Below are 21,010 nucleotides of genomic sequence, written 5' to 3' on the forward strand. Positions count from 1 at the left end.
GTAGTCGAACAATCATTTATCCATTTAATTTGTTTTAGTAAGTCGCTGGACTTTGAGAGACTTACCTTAATATTATTTATTTATTTGAAGCATGTCATTGAGACTTGGTCTATTTTTATGTTTATATTTGGCTGTTATTTAAAATACTTGCCTTTAAATTCAAAACCACATGAGAGGTCTTCCGAATAGGTAAAGACTAAAGACTCAAGAATATCACGTGATTTTTCCCTTTTGAGTAATTTTGAAATAGAAAAAGAATCAAAAACTTATGAAAAGGTAACAAATTTTAAGGTTCACATGAAAACCTTTTAGTACTAGATATTTTTTAAAAAAAGAATTTAGGATTTTCTAGAAAAGCTAACAAATTTCCATAGATGTTCGTGAAATTTTTTATTGAAAAACAAGTATCTGGTGAAAATTTACATATGATTAGTTGTTCACTGCGCGACAAGTCACTACAATTACATAATTTATAAGTCACTGGCATCGTGACGTGACTTATCAGTTGTTTGCTGCTACAATCACGAATTTCAAGTTATTGACTATTACACACCTTTCAATACATTTTCTACCCCACACCAATATGTCGTAATTCAATTTATACAACCTCTCAATTGTTTAAAATTACCCCAACAAAAAATTGTTCCTATTTTCAATACTTCAAAAATCAACTTTCTTCATCTATCAAATTCATCTTTTTTGCGTGAACCTTCTATTTGAGGTATGTTTTAAATTTATATTTTAATATTTTATTCTACTGTCCATAAATTAGTTAATAATTGTTATTATACTATATCATATTATTAAAATGTTTTAAAAAAATAATTGTACTTTTAAAAAAATAGATTTTCGTGAAAGATTTACCGAAAAACAAGCGTCTAGTGAAAATTCATGTGTGACAAGTGCTCACTGCACTGGAAGCACTAACAATCACACATTTTACAAATTACTGACACTGTCACACGATTTATCGGTCACTGCTACAATCACGATTTTCAGGTTATAGACTGTTGTACACTTTTTTTCTACCGCACGTTAATATATCGTACCCTATTTATACAACTTCTTAGTTGTTTAAAATTACCCCAAACAAATTTTATTCTTCTTTCAATACGTCAAAAATCAACTTTCCCCATTTTTCTAAATTCATAAAAAAAATTGCGTGATTCTTCTATTTGAGGTATGTTTTAGATTTTATTATTTTAATTTATTGTTCACAAATTAGTTGCTAATTGTTATTATATTATATTATTAGAATGTTTTTTTTTAAAAAAATAATTGTATTTCATAGATTTTTGTGAAAGTTTTATTTCAAAACAATGGGAAAATTCACATGTAACAAGCTGCTCACTACACGACAAGTCACTAATAATCACACAATTCACAAATCACTGACATCGTCACACCATTTATCGATCATTGCCACAATCACAATTTCCAAGTTATTGATTGTTGTATGTCTTTCAATACATTTTTTACCGCACAATAATTTATCGAAATCCTACTTACACAACTTTTCGGTTGTTTAAATTACTTCCAACAAATTTTCATTCTTCTTTCAATACTTCAAAAATTAACTTTCTTCAACTCTGAAATTCATTTTTTGTTTTTGTGTAATTCTTCTATTTGAGGTATGGTATAAATTTTAAATTTAATTATTTTACTTTACTATTCACAAATTAGTTACTAATTGTTATTACACTCTATAAAATTATTAGAATGTTTTTTTGAAGTAAATGTAGGTTTATTTTTAATAGATTTTTGTGAAAATTATATTTGACAACAAGTGTCTGGTGAAAATTCACGTGTGACAAGTTATTGACTACACGACAAGTCACTAACAATCACACTATTTATAAATTACTGACACGGTCTCGCGACTTATCAGTCACCGCCACAATAATTATTTCCAAGTTATTGACTGTTGCACGTTTTTCAACACATTTTCTACTGCACGCCAATATAACATACCTTATTTATACAACCTCTCAAGTGTTTAAAACTACCATAACAAATTTTTATTCCTCCTTTAGTACTTCAAAGATCAACTTTCTTCATCTATCAAATTCATCTTCTTTTATGTGATTCTTCTATTTGAGGTATGGTTTAACTTCTAAATTTAATTATTTTACTTTATTATTCACAAAATAGTTACTAATTATTATTATACTATATACTAATATTAAAATGTTTTTTAAAAGTTATTGCATTTATCTTTTTTCATAGATTTTTGTGAAAGTTTTATTTGAAAACCAGTGGCGCGTGAGACAAGCTATTCACTACACGATAAGTCACTAATAATCAAGCAATTTATAAATTACCGACACCGTCACGCAACTTATCAGTTACTATCATAATTACAATTTTCATGTTATTGATTGTTGCACTCCTTTCAATACATTTTCTACTGCACGCTAATATATCATTACCCTATTTATATAACCTCTCAATCGTTTAAAATTATCCTAACAAATTTTTGTTCCTCTTTCGGTACTTCAAAGATCAACTTTCTTCATCTATCAAATTCATCTTCTTTTGTGTGATTCTTCTATTTGAGGCATGATTAAGATTTTAAATTTAATTATTTTACTTTACTATATTAGTTACGAATTGTTATTATACTATATCATATTATTAGCTTTTTTTTTAAAAAAACAATTGTATTTTTTTCATAGATTTTCGTGAAAGTTTTATTTGAAAACAAGTGTCTCGTTAAAATTCACGTGTGATAAGCTACTCTCTAAACGACAAGTCACTAACAATCACACTACTTACAAATCACTGACAATGTCACGTAACTTATCATTCATTGCCATAATTACGATTTCTAAGTTATTAATTGCACGTCTTTCAATTCCTTTTCTACTGCACGCTAATATATCATACCTTGTTTATATAATCTCTCAATTGTTTAAAATTACCCCAACAAATTTTTGTTCCTCTTTCAGTTTAAATATCAACTTTCTTCATCTATCAAATTCATTTCTGTGTGATTCTTCCATTTGAGGTATGATTTAAATTATAAATTTAATTATATTACTTTACTATTCTCAAATTAGTTACTAATTATTATTATACTATATTATATTATTAGTTTTTTTTTAAAAAATAACTATACCTTTTTTTTCATAGATTTTCGTAAAAGTTTTATTTAAAAACAAGTGTCTGATGTAATTCACGTGTGACAAGCTAACAATCACGCTATTTACAAATCACCGACACTGTCACATGACTTATCGATCACTATCACAATTACAATTTTCAAGTTATTGATTGTTGCACGCCTTTCAATATATTTTCTATTGCACGCTAATATATCATACCCTATTTATACAACCTCTTTATTGTATAAAATTACCCCAACAATTTTTTAGTACTTCAAAGATCAACTTTCTTCATCTATCAAATTCATCTTCTTTTGTGTGATATTTCTATTTAAGGTATGGTTTAAATTTAAAATTTACTTATTTTACTTTACTATTCACAAATTAGTTACTAATTGCTATTATACTATTTATATTATTAGTTTTTTTTATTATAAATAATTGTATTTTTCTTTTTAATAGTTTTTCGTGAAAGTTCTATTTGAAAACAAGTGTCTTGTGAAAATTCATGTGTGACAAGCTACTCGCTACACGACAAGTCATTAACAATCACTCTATTTACAAATTACCGATATTGTCACACGACTTATCAGTCATTGCCACAATTATGATTTCCAAGTTATTGATTATTGCATGTCTTTCAATATATTTTCTACTGCACGCTAATTATATATCGTACCCTATTTATACAACCTCTCAATTGTTTAAAATTACTCTAACAAATTTTTATTCCTCTTTCAGTACTTCAAAAAGATCAACTTTCTTCATCTATCAAATTCATCTTCTTTTGTGTGATTCTTCTATTTGAGGTATGATTTAAATTTTAAATTTGAATAATTTACTTTACTCTTCACAAATTAGTTACTAATTGTTATCATACTATATTATAGTATTAGTTTTTTAAAATATATTTTTTCTATAGATTTTCGTAAAAGTTTTACTTGAAAACAAATGTGTAGTGAAAATTCGTGTGTGACAAGCTACTCACTACACGACAAGTCACAAATACTCACTCTATTTACAAATCACCGACAACGTCACGCAACTTATCAGTCATTCCCACAATTATGTTTTCAAATTATTGATTGTTGCATGCCTTTTAATATGTTTCTACTGCACGCTAATATATAATATCCTATTTATACAACCTTTCAATTATTTAAAATTGCCCCAACAATTTTTTATTCCTCTTTCAATACTTCAAAGATCAACTTTCTTCATCTATCAAATTTATCTTCTTTTGCGTAATTCTTCTATTTGAGCTATGTTTTAAATTTTATTATTTTATTCTATTGTTCACAAATTAGTTATACTAATTATATGCTATTAGATCATTAGAATGTTTTTTTTAAATAATTGTATCTCTCTTAATGTATGCATTTGTAAGTTATTAATTGTTAATATTTATAATAATTAGATAAAAAAAACCAACAACCAACACCTAGCCTTTCGGAAAACACACCATTAAAAAATTAATCGGATCAAAAAGTTTAATACACTAGAGAAAAAAAATCAATAACCAACACTAGCCTTTACGAAATGACGAGTCGGGCAACAAGCTCTTAGCCGCCAGGTGTATAATTGGCGTATGGTTCGACTCTGTTTCTTATTTTCTTCTTTACTTCCAAACTTTCTGGCAAATTTTACACAAAAATCCCCAAATGAAAAAAATTGGAAAAAAAGAAAAAAAAAATCAAATCCAAACTCTTCATTTCCTTAGTAAATTAACTCTTCTACTTTCTCTCTCTTCATTCATCAATGGCGTACCTGAAAACCCCCACTATTCCTTAGCCGCCGCTTCTAATTTTTCTTCGAATAAACCGCACCTTAAAGCTTTTTGTACCTTGTTCTACAGGTATGTTTTCTTCTTCTTTACCTCTTAAGTATTTGTTTTAAACTCTATTTATCTGCGTTGAATTTTGAACTTTCAGTTGTTTGTAGTTACCTTTTTTTTTTTTTTTTTTATTTAGTTGTGTTTAATTGTGAAATGAATTCGAATTTGAGGTGATTTAGTTTTGATTTCTGCGAGTTTAAGTGGTGGAATGAGAATTAAATTCTGGAAATTGGGTGTTTAGTCTAGTTGAACGATCATTAGAGGTTAAAGTTGGGATTAAGTGCAGGTCAAAGCTGAAATTTGTATTTGAGTTTGAGTTTTCACTTTAATTTGAGTTTTTGATACTTCACTTCATTTTTGCTAATCTTATGGTGGAGAAAAAATCTATTCGTTTTGTTTTAGTTTTTGTTGATTTTCTGAGTTTGTTTGTTTTGATCTTGTAGGATAAAGGAGCTGCAAGTTCATTGTTAACTGAGGAAATAGTGTTCTTTTCTGTTGTGTAGGCAGTTGAATGATTGATATCTTTGCTTCTTGGTTTTGATGGGAGATGTTGGATGCTGTTTTGAGATTTGGGTGAGTGAAGATTGATTGTTCTTGGAGTGCTATTGTTGCTAATGGCAGAAGACGGCCTACGTATCGGGATAGGTGGCCTTTCTTCTGGGTTGGCTGTGGTATTGAATGGTGAAGATAGGAAGGAGAGTTCTCAGAAAACTCATCTTGTTTCATATTGTGATGGTTTTGGCGATCAATCTGTGGAAAGAACCCTTGAGCACATCTTTGATCTTCCATACAAGTGTATTAAGCCACTCTCTTGTTCAATAGATGCTGAAGTGGTTCGCTCAGTTATAAAGAACGAATTTCTGAAGTACCACACAAATCAGAAGACTTGTACTGACAGAAAACGAGAAGGGGTTTTGACTGCTGGTGGTGATGGTTGTAAACATCAGGTTATTCAATTAGAGGAATCAAGCATCTGTGGTGATATTCGAATAGTCAAACAGCCTTTGATCATGGAGAGTCATTCTCTATTCAGCAGTGCAAGGGCCAATGCTTGTGTCTGGAAAGGGAAATGGATGTATGAAGTAACTCTTGAAACTTCTGGTATACAACAGCTAGGCTGGGCGACTCTTTCCTGCCCATTCACTGATCACAAGGGTGTGGGTGATGCTGATGATTCGTATGCATACGATGGAAAAAGGGTCAGTAAATGGAATAAGGAAGCTCAGGATTATGGTCAGCCATGGGTTGTTGGTGATGTGATTGGATGTTGTATTGATTTGGATGGTGATGAGATATCATTTTATCGAAATGGAGTTTCACTTGGTGTTGCATTTATTGGTATTCGTAAGATGGTACCTGGATTGGGATATTATCCAGCAATTTCTCTTTCTCAAGGTGAACGTTGTGAGTTAAACTTTGGGGAAATTCCTTTCAGGTACCCAGTAAAAGGTTTCCTTCCCATTCAGCCTCCACCAACCAAAAGTTCAACTGCTACTGATTTGCTTAATTGTTTTAGAAGGCTAATTGAAATGCAGCGTGTGGGAAGGGCAGAGTTCAGTTCTGTTGAGAAATTGCGAAGATTGAAAAGGTTTGTATCATTTGAAAAACTTTCACACCCTGTCTCTCGTGGGATATGTGAGGAATTATTCTCTACACTTGCTGCTGAAGACGGAAGCACAAAGTATATATCTTGTGGTCCACTTCTATCACTGATAATGGAGGTCTTTAGGATGCATCCTCCACACGACTATATGAGTTTGGACAGCATACTTGATTCTCTTCTAGAGTTCCCAGAGTCGCGAATTTTGTTTGAACATATCATAAGTTCGCTCTCGACCTTTTGCAAAACAGCGCCGTTGAGCCTTGCAGAAAACTGTCCTTACTCAGGTTCATATATATATCTGGCCTTGGCATGCCACATCTTAAGGCGGGAAGAAGTGATGACACTGTGGTGGAGATCTTCAGATTTTGACCTCTTATTTGAAGGGTTTTTGTCGCGGAAGAGTCCTAACAAGCAGGATCTTCAAGGTCTGATGCCTTCTATATGGTGGTCTGGTTCGTGTGAGGACGTGTCAAATGAGGCTAGCCTGTTACTGACTACAGGTGCTTTGTCAGAAATAATTAACAAGGTATTCTATTTGTGGGTGGAATGGAACTTATATTGGTATTTTATGTCCTTGTTTGTCCCTTCAACATTGGTCCATGCTCATGTTAGTTCTTAGTCTAATATTGCTACCTTATACTTGAATAAGATTTAAGTGCATTTGATGGTGTTCCTTGAAAGTCCTGGAACAAGTTAGACGTGAATCAATTGTTATATGTCCTTAAAGTATAAGTGATTGGAGTATTGTCGATGAAATGAAAGCTCAAATCTCTTAATATGGTAGTCAGTGATGTAATGAGCACTTGATGTCTCCAATTTCAACATTAACTTTGAACTGCTTTCAGAGGAGAAATAGCATCGTAGATTTTGTATGTAGCAATATTAAAAACTAAGACCACCTATCAGCGAAAAGTATGTCTTGGCCATTTAACTGATACATTCTCACTTGATCAAGTTTAATAGGAACATCCAGCAATCTTAGCTATTTGAAACTTAACGCAATACTCGCAGTCATATGGCCCAGACCTTTGACTTGAATTGCTCTCCTACTTGATCAAGTTTTACACTGAGCTGCATCTGTTAGAATAAAGAGAACGTTTTGGTCGACTTGCCCAGGAAATTGTAACATGAATCTTCATCCGTAATGCTGGCTTTGGACATCAAGTAAAAATACTATAATGCACATAAAAACGAACAACAACTCTATCCTTTTTGAAGTTCTGGCATTCTTTTTTGCTTGGTCTTTTTAGTAAAATAGTAGAAAGTTTGAATAAGATGCATAGTAGATGTGTACGTATACATTACTGCAGTACCTAGTGCCTTGTCTTATTCAAAATTCTATAGTAGCTTGGCTGCTCTTGTTAAATCTTACATTTAGACGGTGATATGATGGATTTTACTGCATCATATAATCTTCTCTTTGCCCAGCTTTCCAGTTTATCTGGTCTTTGCAACTGCCTTGGTTCCAGTAATGAGTGCATCTATCAGTTTTCTCTGTTCATGTTTCACTTAAGAATCATTACATGTGATGTTTTTGATCTATCACACATACCCATCCCTTCTACTAACAAGTTTAAAGGGTTTGCAATTTCCTTATATGTTTCTCCATCCACAAGCAGATTAACACATTCCTTCTGCAGGTTGAAGAGAAGCAGAGGGACCTCTGCCGTTTGGTAATGCAGTTCATGCCACCCACATCACCACCTCAGCTACCTGGCTCTGTATTCAAGACATTCTTACAAAACATTCTACTTAAAAACAGGGGTGCAGATCGAGATTCGCCACCGCCTGGTGTTTCAAGCAATTCTGTACTTGTTTCTTTGTTTGGTATCGTACTCCATTTCCTCTCTGAGGGGTTCGGGGACATTTGTGATTGGATGAAGGATTCTGGAACATCTGATGTTGGTTTCCTACACAGAGGAGGCCAGCAAGCTTTTCCTGTAGGCTTGTTTCTCAAGAATGATCCTCATCGAGTTGATATTCCCAGGCTTGGTGGTTCATATAATCACCTAGCAAAATCCCATCCTATTAGTATTGAGCAGCATGAGGAAGTGATTCGGTGGGAAGAAGGGTGTATGGACAATGTAGAAGATAGGGTTACACATCTAAGTAAGCAGAAGCCGTGTTGTTGTTCTACTTATGATGCCGATTTTACAAGAATATCCAAAAATTCTATCAGACACATGGGAAAAGGTTCACGGGGACATTGCAGCTCTATTCGTGAAAGGTCTGCTCATGTTGCTGCAGAATGCAGCACCAGTAGTTTGAATGATGATATTGCAGATAAACCAAGCACCAGTGACCAGTCGGAATCAGAGTTTGGCTTCCTTCCTATACAGCAAATGAGATATGTTCCCAGAGAGAACAATGTTTCTTCAGCAACACTAAAAGAAGAAGAGCTACTGGACACCATGCTTTTGCTGTACCATTTAGGTCTTGCACCCAATTTCAAGCAGGTGACTAGAATTTCCCCTTACTAAAAGATAGTAATTAGGCTGCCTTATTGTTTGAAATGTCTGAAGTGGTGCAAATGAGGTAAAGACACCATTTGTCTGATTTTTCGGATGTTCCCCATTGAACACAACATCAAATAAGGGATTTATATGGTGGTGTTTTATTAAGCTGCTTTGCAGAACCATATGCTAAGGTAGTGTCCCTTTAATGGACATTGCACCTTTTTTTAACTGGAGCTAAAGTTTCAAATGCAACCACTTTCTCGGCATTTGGCCTTGCAAAATTATGTCCTATATATATTAGAACTGATGGAATATTTAGTGTCCTGTTAGTTTGAAATTAATGTCCTGGGCAATTATAACAGTCTCATCTTTCTTTATTGTCCCATTGGTTAAGGTGTTGTATGTGATGTGGTAATTGTATCTCCAGGGGGAGGAGTCTAGAAGTTGAATTTCATGTTTTCTCTCTTCATGATTGATTTATTTTATGGTATAGTAGGTTTTGAAAATATTGGCAAGGATGACGGCCCAAGAAAATAGCGGGGGTAGGAGTGGGGAAGGTTGGTGGTCAGTGTAAAAATAATCTAACTAAGATGTTTTGTCTGATAAAGAATAAAATGGACCTAGTGGAGTGGACACAGAGGATTCATATGATAGATTCCCACAAATATGGGATCGATGCATTGTTCATTGATATATACTACGTCTGAGACTAGTTCTATCTGCTTCTCTCATGTGGGACATGGCTCCTGATATTGTATTTCACTTTTGGGGAGCATCTTACTGTCCTGCCAGATTATCTTTTCTTTCTTCTCTTCCCAGTCTTGCAGCACCTGAACTCATTGGTAGAGAAGTGTTAAGTATCTTCCTTATCAAGTTTCATGGATTCGCATCACTTAACAGTATCACTGATCAATTGTAGGCATCATTGTATATGAATCGGCAATCACAGTCAATCTCTCTTCTGGAAGAAACTGATAAGCAAATCAGAGAAAACGTTTGCAGGGAGCATGTAAAGCGCCTGAAGGAGGTTCGTGGTGTATATAGAGAAGAAGTAATGGATTGTGTCAGACATTGTGCTTGGTAATACAATCATTGTACATCTTTGTTTTATTTCCAAATTATGTTATGGCTATTATACATTACTATGTCTTCCATATTAATGAGTAGCTGCTGTATGCTTTCAAGGATGCATAGCTTAGTTCTTTTCTCTCTATCATCTAACAGGTATCGTATTTCTCTGTTTTCTCGGTGGAAGCAGAGGGGGATGTATGCAGCGTGCATGTGGATTGTTCAGTTGCTTTTAATTCTTAGCAAAGAGGACTCAGTCTTCCTTTATATTCCTGAGTACTATTTGGAAACTTTGGTAATAAACTTTCTGGCTCTGGATACTATTTAGAACTCTAGCCTAGTTTGTATTTTCTTGTAAATCAAAGAGTGACTTATCATTTGTATTAAGGCTCTACTCTTCTGTTTACTTTTGAGCATGAATCTTTTCTACCTCTTTGCTAATGCCACTTAACTTTCTTTAGGCGTAGATAGTGAAGCCAAGAAGAATCTATGACTTCCCTCGATAGATGGTGTGATATCCTATGTGGAATTTGGATCTCTGCAGTTATTAATAGTCAAGTGACCCAAAACTTTCGCTTGCCTACTCTTTTCTTTCCATGCCTTGCTTCAATTTGCCTTTCCATCTCTGCACCTTGCACTACTAGTATGCTGTGTTTGGATAGCTTTTAGGGGAATGGGCCTGAATATATCAAGCAAACCTGACTCGTCTTATATTATGTACATTGCATTTTTCCCTGCTTCCGTTCATTTTCATGCACATTGAGTTTTACTTCATATCCCATCAACTGATCTTGGACAAAATGGTTGAAACTGTTGTCTCTATGTATGTTTGGGCATAAAAATATGTAAAATGCTTTGTCCTTACAAGTGCTGACAATTGGCAAATGTTTTTTTCTTTCCGGCTATTTTCATGTCATTTAATTGGTTGGTTTATTAGTTGCCACATTTTTTGAAACAATGAAAGTAATCTTCCTTTCTGTTGTTCAATGACAGGTGGACTGCTTCCACGTACTTCGTAAAAGTGACCCTCCTTTTGTGCCTGCTACAATATTTCTCAAGCAAGGACTCACATCCTTTGTATGTCGTAACTCTCTCTCTAATCACGTGCCTTTTCTTTCTATGATACTTTCAGGACCAAGCCTATAATGCCTGTGGTATATGTCGTGGTTGACTTTTTGGATATGCTGAAATAGAATTCATCAACACCCTCTAAAGCTAATGTAATATAAGAGAAATACTTGCAAGAAAAAAATTAGCACAAGAAGATTTTCTTAATACAGCAAGATTGGTTCTGGAATGATCCACAGTGCTAGATTCCTTCTCGTACTTGTTTCTGTGATGTATTAGATCATTGGGCTTCATTCTGTTACGTGTATTTACTGGTAAATTTCCTTGTTCAGGTTACTTTCGTTGTCACCCACTTCAATGATCCAAGGATATCAAGTGTGGAGTTGCGAGATCTTCTTCTGCAGTCTATTTATATCTTGGTGCAGTACAAGGAGTTCTTGTCTGAATTAGAATGTAATGAAGCCGCAATGCAGAGAATGCCTAAAGCACTACTGTCTGCTTTTGACAATAGATCGTGGATTCCTGTAACAAATATACTTCTCCGTTTGTGCAAAGGTTCAGGCTTTGGTTCATCAAAACGTGGAGAATCATCTTCCTCTTCATCAGTTATATATCAGGTGATTTGATGATAGTTCATCTTTGTCTACACAGTTATTATTCTGTCCTGCTTAGCCATTGAGAGTAACTTGTAGATCTAATTCTTTTGTCCTTGTTAATGTGAAGAAATTATTGCGAGAGGTTTGCTTGCATGATGAAGAACTATTTTCTACCTTTCTGAATCATTTGTTCAACACTCTGAGTTGGGCAATGACGGAATTTTCAGTTTCAGTTCGCGAGATGCAGGAAAGTTACAAGGTATTGTTCCCATAAACGTCTATTATCCTTCTATGTTTGGATCAATGAGGGAGAAGGAAGCCAAAAAAGGGTACAGCTAATTGATTAATCTTTTGTCTAATGGTTGTTTTGTGATACTGCTAAGTTCTATGTACACCTAAAAGAGGTTCTTTTTTTATTGTCCAATTTCAGGGAGTTTAGAAGTTAATATGCATACTCTTTTAACCAAACAAAGGGAATTATGTTTGCCTTCTACATTTACTTCCCCCTTTCCCCATTATTCTCTTTTCAACTGACCACACAGGACATTTATGTCTTTGACTTACAATATCATTTTGTTGTACGTCATTTCTAGTTTCCCAATGGTAATAACTTTTGTTACGGATTTGCTGATAATATGTTTGAGAGATTGTGCTCTATATTACAGAATAGAGTGGCAAAATAAAATGTTTTACACCCTGCATATTTTGTTTACCTCCAGAAATGCTTTTTTTATGTATACATTCTAGTGAATTGCCTGTGATGATATTCTGTTAATGTTTTCTTTTGTCAAGTCCTCGAGTAGAATATTGATCTCTAAAAAACAAAGCATATCCTCGTGAAAATAAAAAAATAAACTTAATTTTCTTTACATCCAGCTTGGAGTTTCTACCTATGTTGTACTAGTTATTTGTAGTATCTTGGTTTTGTGGGGTGCGGGTGTTGAATATCTTAACTGAAGGTGACTTTGCATATTGTCTTGCAAAGGTGAAATAGTAGTTTATGGGATTGAAGGAATCTTTTGTTGTTGTTTTCTTTTCTGATGTGTATTGAAATGCTTAAGTGTCTTTCTAGGTGTTGGAGTTTCAACAAAGGAAATGCAGCGTCATATTTGACCTATCATGCAATCTTGCAAGGATTTTAGAATTTTGTACCCATGAGATACCTAAAGCGTTTATCTCTGGGGTAGACACAAATTTGCGAAGGCTGACTGAAGTGATCGTCTTTATACTAAACCACTTAATTTCTGCCGCTGATCAGGAACTGTTTGACCTGTAAGTGATATTTATGTGAAACAGCTTTTTGCGTTTCCATTTTTTTTTTTGGTTTATTGTGTACTTTTAGAGTGAGAGAGTGTCAAGTCAAATCTGCTTATTACTTCTGTGTCCAACACAACCAAAGACCAATCTTATTCCAATTGATAAAAGTTCTGTTCTCCAGTCGAGTTGAGCTGATCCTTTATGAGGTCCTATTTTATTTTGAATATGCCTCACGTTCAACTGTAAACTGGCATCCACTATCTTAGGTGATGATACTGATGCTTTTATTCCGTTAACAGTGAAACCTCTATGTTCTGATGGTTAAATTTTTTTGTTGTGGTTTATCACTCCCCACACTGTTATTTCTTTAATGTTGAATCAAAGCCCTATCTGCCACGTAAGGAGATCGATATTAGGAGAAAGAAGACCAAAACCTGATATTTCTGAAAAATAAATAAACTTTTAATCGACAGACTTGCATTCACCGAAAAATTCTGAGCTTGCATTCATCTAGCCCTCTTTATCTATGTGTGTGCAACACACTCGTTCCATGCATTATCAGAATATAGTTGGTTCTTGCTTTTCTTTTCACCATAGCTTGATATTTCCTTGTAACAAGGACGTATTGAGTCCCTTTGTGTATGTGTGTTTGTGCGAGTCTTGGTTCCTCCTTATTTGGGGTCTTCAGTTGTCATTCTTGCAGTTTCGTAAGGCGTCCAGGTCAGCCCCCAGAGAAACTAAACAGAGGCATGATTTTGGCACCCCTTGCTGGAATCATTCTTAATTTGCTGGATGCTAGCAGGGAGTCGGATACTGGAGATAATGACATGGTTGGGATTTTTGCCAGCATGGACTGCCCTGATACAGTAGTCTCTGGGCTTCAGTATCTTTTGGAGTACAATTGGGTTAGTTTTTACTTCACTTAATTGATTTGGTTGTACCCCTAGGCTACTTCCTATTTCAGAATGGCATGGAAAATTGGTATACAGCCAAGAAAATTGTTATGGGTACGGTGATTTTTTAGACTTGGCAATTAGAAAGCTGAACGCTGGTTGACTGGTTTGGGTTCAGTTGCTGTTTTTGACGTCTGCCTATGTGTGCTAATATTTTTGGAAAGGGTTCCAATAATTAATTGCTCTTTGGGCTTCATCTGTATTCTAACTATCTTTTCATGAATTTCAGGCTAGTTTATTCAGGGGAGATGATTATCTGGAAAAAATCAGGCAACTGGAGATATTTTCAGGTCTGCTTATCTGTCAGTCAGAGGTAGTGGAAGTTGAGAGAATAGCATATGGGGGTGAAACAGATTATGATGACAGCATCTGCTGCATCTGTTATACGAGTCAAGCAAATGCTCAATTTGTCCCTTGTTCGCACGTTTCTTGCTTCGGCTGCATTTCAAGACACCTTCTGAACTGTGAGAGATGCTTCTTTTGCAATGCAACCGTTTTAGAAGTTCTCAAGACTGATGCAAATGCAGATCAAGGACATTTCTCAAACTTGGAAGAGTAAAGTTGGACTGGGGGTGGCCTTTCTCTTTTTTCCTGGTGATTGGTGAATGAAAACAGTGGTTAGACATAGGCTAGTACTCGGTTGTCAGCTGAGGGCTCTGAGCTGTGAATTTAGTTCTCGACAAGTCCCATAGAGATGCAAGAAAGATCGTTATAAAAGGTGAATACTTTCAGTTAAGTTATTATTAGGGATTACAACTAGAATAGAAGGCATAAGCTTTGTTTAAATTACCAGAGTAGATGGGATGGGAAGGCAGCATCTCTCTGGCTAAAAAGTTTTTGTAGTGGAGGCAAGGGCATTATTTTGTGAATATATGAGGTGTCAATTTGAAGAAAGACTTGTTCTTCTGCTCAATCTTCTTTTGTTTTTACGCGTCGCTTAACTTTGGCTTGTGCTTGTTTTCTCAAGCTGTGAAATGATGTGCATTTTATGAGAGCAAAAGTAGGGAGAGCTAGCAAGCGTAGAGAAGTTAAAAGAGACATAGTTTTGTTAGTAATTTTAATCTACCTATGCTTCTTTGTAATACCTGTTTCAGCAGCAAAGGTATCAGAATAAGTTGAACAATCATACTGGAATGTGAAACCTTGTGGATAATCTGCAGAACAAAACGTAACCATGGAAATTCTTCCCCCTCCCACCTAGACTTTTACTTCAACATGGAAATTTTTGAGTGGTGTGTTTTCTTTTTAGACAAAAATTTGTGCTTTCCGGAATAAGAAATGTGAAGAGGTTGGATATAGTAGGTACAAGGAGAAATAGAGGTAGGCTGAAGAAGTATTGAGGAGAGGTGATTAGATAGGATATACACGCAACTTCAAATTATTATAGACATGACCTTAGATAGGAAGGTGTGTAAAACGCATATTAGGGAAGAAGGTTAGTAGGCAGTGAAGTGTTGTCTTGCTTTTCGAGGGTTAAAACTTGTTAGTATTTGTGGTTGTTCTTGTTCCTTTTTTATAGCCTTTCCACTGCTTCCTTTAGTAGTTGTATTTTCTCCGTTGTTATTTTCTTCTTCGTACTTAGATTTGTTGCACTTTATCTTAAGGTTTTAGAAAACAGTTTCTTTATCTTTACAAGGTAGTGGTAAGGTTTGTGTATACTCACTCTACCCTCACCAAACCTAATTATGAGAGTCCACTAGGTATGCTATTATTGTTGTTGGAATAACATATGTAAAAACCAGGATAAAGAAGATAATGTCACTATGATTTTGATGTATAACAAAGGACTATTTGAAGTGACAAAATCTATAAACATAGATCTTCAACTCGCATGAGTGGTCGAGTTGATTGAGCGATAGATCTCTCAAATGAGTCTCATGTTTGAACCTATCAACATATTTTTTCGCTCGAACTCGTCGCACGAAGTAGCTTATCTCTCCCACGTGCGCACCCGAAGGATAGCATTTTATTTTCAGATCTTATGTACAAAAATAAAAATTATTATTTTTTCACATACAAAGTAAACTATTAATAAATGGTTATTAAGTTGATGTAGGAGAGATTTTACAAATGAATTTACTTTTTTTTTTAAAAAAAAGGATGGATCCAAGTATTTCGGGAGTTTTGAACCCGACGTGAATCGAACACGCAACCTTCTGATCTGGAGTCAGACGCGCTACCATTGCGCCACGGATCCTGGATGTAAGGTTATTAAACTAAATTTTATATATAACAATATATGTTCCATACTGATCCTTTTTGCATCATGTTTGGATGGTTGTTACAATTGTATATATGTAAATTTAAATACAATATTTATTTTGATTGCTACTTAAATTTTGTTGCATCACATTATTTAAATTCATTGTTAAATATTAACAAAACGACTCATTTTATGTAACGACTGAATTAGTGTAATTGCTTTCATTACTTTAATTTTTCTTTCCATTTTATATTTTATTTAATAAATCTATTTCATCTTTTTACCTACCCTTTTCATAAGCTTACTTTTTTTATATGTTTGTCATTCAAAGTAGGAATATGCGACATAATATAATGACAGAGAACAATACAATCTATTTAAACACTATACTCATTAAAATAATATAATAAAATATAATACAATACAATACAATACCATATCATACTATACATTATAAACATCGTATAAAACAATACGTAATGAACAGAGTGTTAAGGAAATCTTCTGCCGTCTAGTGGTTGACCTATATATAACGTGTTATAAATCATCACAATATTATAAAAAAATAGAATCATACACACTTGGACAAAGTCTTAAATGACATATTTTTCTTTTTAATTACTCAACTGTCACCATCCTTGTGACACTAACACACCTTTTTTTTTTACATTGTCCCAAAACACACACATTATTATTTTGATTTTTTTTATGACAAGGAAAATCCGTTTTGATTTTATATAATAATTCATAAATCACACAAAAAATTAATCTACACTAAATAATAATAATTCCGATGCGACGAGCTAGACCTTCATCTTGACCTAGAAGGAACCCTAGCTTTTGCTGCCTTCTTTTATCATACAAAAAAAATTGAAAAACAAGAGGAGAAAGGAAGGTGATAGAAAATCCATTAAAATGTAATCAAGTTAATATTTAACTCCAAATAAAATTAGAGGATAGATAAGAACATCCCTTCTAGACTAGAAATATTTAACAGAAATGTCTCAGATCTATTATTGTTTGCTAAAATAACAAAGAGTATATATATCTATTCAGAAGACTTAAAAAAAAAAAAAAAACTAAATAATTAGTAAGAAGAAGAATTTGTTTGAGCACCTCCTCCAGATTGCACTGGTGGCCTTGGAGGGCTTCTTCCTCTACTTGAGTTTCTCACACTTATAGACCTTGTTGTCATGTACTCTATATTTTCCTGCATCAATAATTTAATATTATATGAGGGACACGTTCAACTAAATTCAATATTTTAGTACGAAAATATTTAAGTTTAATCTTAAATATACGAAGTTTAAATCTTGAATTCGCCTGATCAAGATTAAATACCATGGATGTTATATCTTCCTCTTGTTGTTGGTGGTGAGAGTATGAGGAGACAACAAAGTTGGAGATGTGGTTATTACCATATCCAAAAAAGTTTAGTGTGGATTTGATCAATTTCTCAAAGATATTGCAAGGATTTTCTCCCATTTTTTTTTTCTTTTTGGGTGATGATAGCTAGTCTATCTTCTTCTTTCCACACAATGTCTTTATATGGTGTTGGGTGAGGTTTTATTTTGTTGGTTGGGGTGGGTGGGTGCTTATATTTTAATGTTTTAATATATGTAATGTTACAAAAATTGGAAATATTTGTTAGATTTATGACACGTGTCTCTGACTCATGACATACTCCAATTTACACTAAATTTCATGAGCCGCTTTATTTTAATGGATGAGAGAAAGCGTGAAAATTGAAAAACACTCCTTTGATGTAAATTATTAGTTTCATCTTTAAATTATTGTCAGCTTTAAAAATAATTATTTACTTGACTAACTTAATTCAAATACATTTTTAATCTTGTAATATGAGTAAAATATACCTTTAAATTCTCGTCAAATTTAGAGGTATTTTTTACCTTTCTTTTGATTTTTTATTAAGAGTATCATGCTCCTATTATTCTACAAGAGTTTGAGACCACTTGCTATGTCATGTAGAAGATCGCAGATACATCGGGATGTATTTAAGTTCAGTTAGTTAAGTAAATGAGTGCTTTTAAGATTGTCAATAGTTCAGAGATGAAACTAATAATTTGTGCCAAGTTTAAAGATGTTTTTAATACTTCTCTCTTAATTGATTAATTAATATTCACTTTTTTTAATGAATATTTAGTGCTCTCTCGTTTTAATTTATGTAAAATATATTTTTTTTGAATTTCAAAATTTAAACAAATTGGTCTTTAATTATAGTTTTTAAAAATATTTTAAAATATTTTAATATATATCACCATTAAGGAAAGAATATTTATGGACAATTAATGACCTTGACCGTGGTTTAGGTGGTATTTCAGTTAAATGACTATTGACCATTAAAATTGAAAACAAACTATATAAAAAAATCATATGAAGATATGCCAAGAAACAACTGGATAATTTAAACAGGACATACTCTTCTATTACTACCGGATGCGGATCCGTGCCAGCATAGACCTAATATATATTAAATAACTTTCACATATAGCAAACATAAAAATCATATTTGTATGTTATAGTTATAGTTTGTATAATTGCGCTTCATATCAAATTTTAAGTTTGCTATGGAGCTTTTGATTTGTATAATTCACTACAAACATCCAATTTTATACAAATTTTCAGTTTTGTATAAATTCATTTATACATTGTAATTTGTAGAATAAGATCTATATTTATATAATTATAAGTGTATAGGACGAAAATATATGTATTTGTATTTGTATATACACTTTTCTTTCGCTTTATACAAACACAAACACATTTTATACCGAAATGTATAAAATGACTAATTGTATACCGAATCAGATCGCAAAAAAAGGGGATGTTTACTGCGAATTACAATTAAAATAAACTATGGCTATAACATTTAATTTGAATTAATAGTTTGCTTTTTCATACAATTTTCCCATATATATTACCCTTTCTATTTCAATTTATGTGATATATATGAAATTTGAAGTCAATCCATTTTTAGTATGTTTTTAAATATTTTAAGTTGTTAATTATTATAATTTATAGTATGTTTTATATAATTTTCATATGATATATGTTTTACTTAAATATACTATAAATCACAATACTTCACAAGTTCAATGTCAAAAATAACTTATAAAAAGTTGATTGATTTTTGAAATTTCATTTGTATCACATAAATAAGGACAAAGCGAGTAACATATATTATATGAAAATTACATAAAAAGTACTATAAATCACAATAATTAGCAACTTAAAATATCTATCTATCTATATATCAATCTATATTTCTCTCAATTTATGTGTATAGATGAAATTTTGAAAGTTAACAAAAACTTTTTATATGTTTTCAAATATTTAAACTATTAATTATTATGAATTATATATATATATATATATATTCAAGAAATAAATTAACATCGAGAAAAAATCTATTAAATTTACCGAACAATATAGAAGTTAAATCCAGTTAGTAACATTGGTTAAAAACCTTAAATTAATAAAATGTATTTTGCCGCAGTATATCTGTTTTCTCAAATATAAGTGGAAATACTTAGCTATAACTTTGATAAATTTTTAAATATATTTAAAGACCTGGATAAAATGAATAGAAGAGTTTAAAAACTCGATAATAATCTTACATATTTGATACTTTAATATATAAAATTTGTTGTGATCAATTTTTAATGATTATTGAGTATTGACCGTGCATTGTACGGGTATACAGTGGCGGAACCAGAAATTTCATAAAGGATTTCCAGAAATAATACTTCTTCATTCTAAGGAGATGAAATTATTGGGCTATAACAACTTGTTATGTTAAGGGTATCCAAAATATGTTATTTAATCATTTCGTGTATCACTTTACTTGTATATACAATATTTTTTTTCGACGAAGAGTGTCCAATTGGACACCCTGACCACCATGTGGCTACGCCACTGCGGGTATATATATTATAGTATTTATTAAAAGTAAAAATTATATAAATCTATATACGATTGTAAATACGGATATATATTTATTATTGAAAAAATGACAAAATTATCTTAAACATGATTTAAAAAAGATTTTAATGTTTATAAATAATCATTTTAAATTATTTAATATTGAAGAAACTCAAAAATTAATTGAATTATGAGGGCCAAAAATTAAGTGCCAACAACATGAATAACAACCCAAACAAAGATAACAAAATATCAAACTCAGTTATATTCAGAGCTTTCAGAAGAAAGTAATGCAGAATGGTGTTTTATTAGTTAGAGATTTTACAAGGTAAATCGAATAACATATTTATTGTCAAAATATAGTTGTATATCAACATAAAACTATAGACAACTCTTTAGAGAATGTTGCTAAATATTTACTATCATACAAGTCATAAAATATTTCATATGAAAATATATTTATAAATAGAAATAAGGAAAATCGATATAATATCAAGTATTTTAACATAAATATTAAATATGTATAACCCACAACATATTTCATATCAAATCATTATTTTGTAAGTAAATTTATCAAATTCGATCTAATGTGACAAATACTACTTAAGTATGAAAAATTGTGTATGTTAAACTTTCTATATATACTCTATTAATATTTCTATGTTCACTTTTAATTGTCTATGATTTTAAAATTAAATTTTCACTTTTGTTTACTATTTTTAACGTATCAAGAAAAAGACAATTATTTATATTAAAATATTTCACATTACAAACACGATTGACAAGAAACTACATCAAATTTATGCACGAAAAAAAGTTGAGAAAATTGTCCCATATATAGAGTAAAATCTGGTCAAGAATAAAAAAACTCAAAATATTTCTTGAAAAAGTTCGCCTCTCCCAAAGAAAAAAAGAGGATATTGGAT

General features: G+C 32.3%; 1 protein-coding gene and 1 non-coding gene across 4 annotated transcripts; one reads left to right on the top strand and one right to left on the bottom strand.

The window, feature by feature from the left end:
- The first annotated feature begins 4,764 nt into the window (after positions 1-4,764).
- LOC125851447 (E3 ubiquitin-protein ligase RKP) lies at positions 4,765-14,852 on the top strand. 3 transcript variants are annotated; one of them, XM_049531242.1, is made up of 11 exons: positions 4,765-4,959; positions 5,442-7,067; positions 8,182-8,997; positions 9,917-10,077; positions 10,222-10,360; positions 11,059-11,142; positions 11,466-11,750; positions 11,857-11,988; positions 12,802-13,001; positions 13,690-13,891; positions 14,169-14,852. In XM_049531242.1, exons 2-11 carry the CDS (start codon positions 5,553-5,555, stop codon positions 14,496-14,498), a joined length of 3,864 nt encoding a protein of 1,287 aa, XP_049387199.1. In that variant the 5' UTR covers positions 4,765-4,959; positions 5,442-5,552; the 3' UTR covers positions 14,499-14,852. The 3 variants fall into 3 exon arrangements, with proteins under 3 accessions (XP_049387199.1, XP_049387197.1, XP_049387198.1); XM_049531240.1 differs by having other exon boundaries at positions 4,766-4,959; positions 13,675-13,891; XM_049531241.1 differs by lacking the exon at positions 4,765-4,959 and having other exon boundaries at positions 5,417-7,067; positions 13,675-13,891.
- Positions 14,853-16,064: 1,212 nt separating this feature from the next.
- Positions 16,065-16,136, bottom strand: TRNAW-CCA (transfer RNA tryptophan (anticodon CCA)). Its single transcript has one exon. It is a non-coding gene; the product is annotated as a tRNA-Trp (tRNA).
- Positions 16,137-21,010: the final 4,874 nt, after the last annotated feature.

This window comes from Solanum stenotomum, unplaced genomic scaffold (genome assembly GCF_019186545.1).
Source record: "Solanum stenotomum isolate F172 unplaced genomic scaffold, ASM1918654v1 scaffold25951, whole genome shotgun sequence".
NCBI classification, from domain to species: domain Eukaryota; kingdom Viridiplantae; phylum Streptophyta; class Magnoliopsida; order Solanales; family Solanaceae; genus Solanum; species Solanum stenotomum.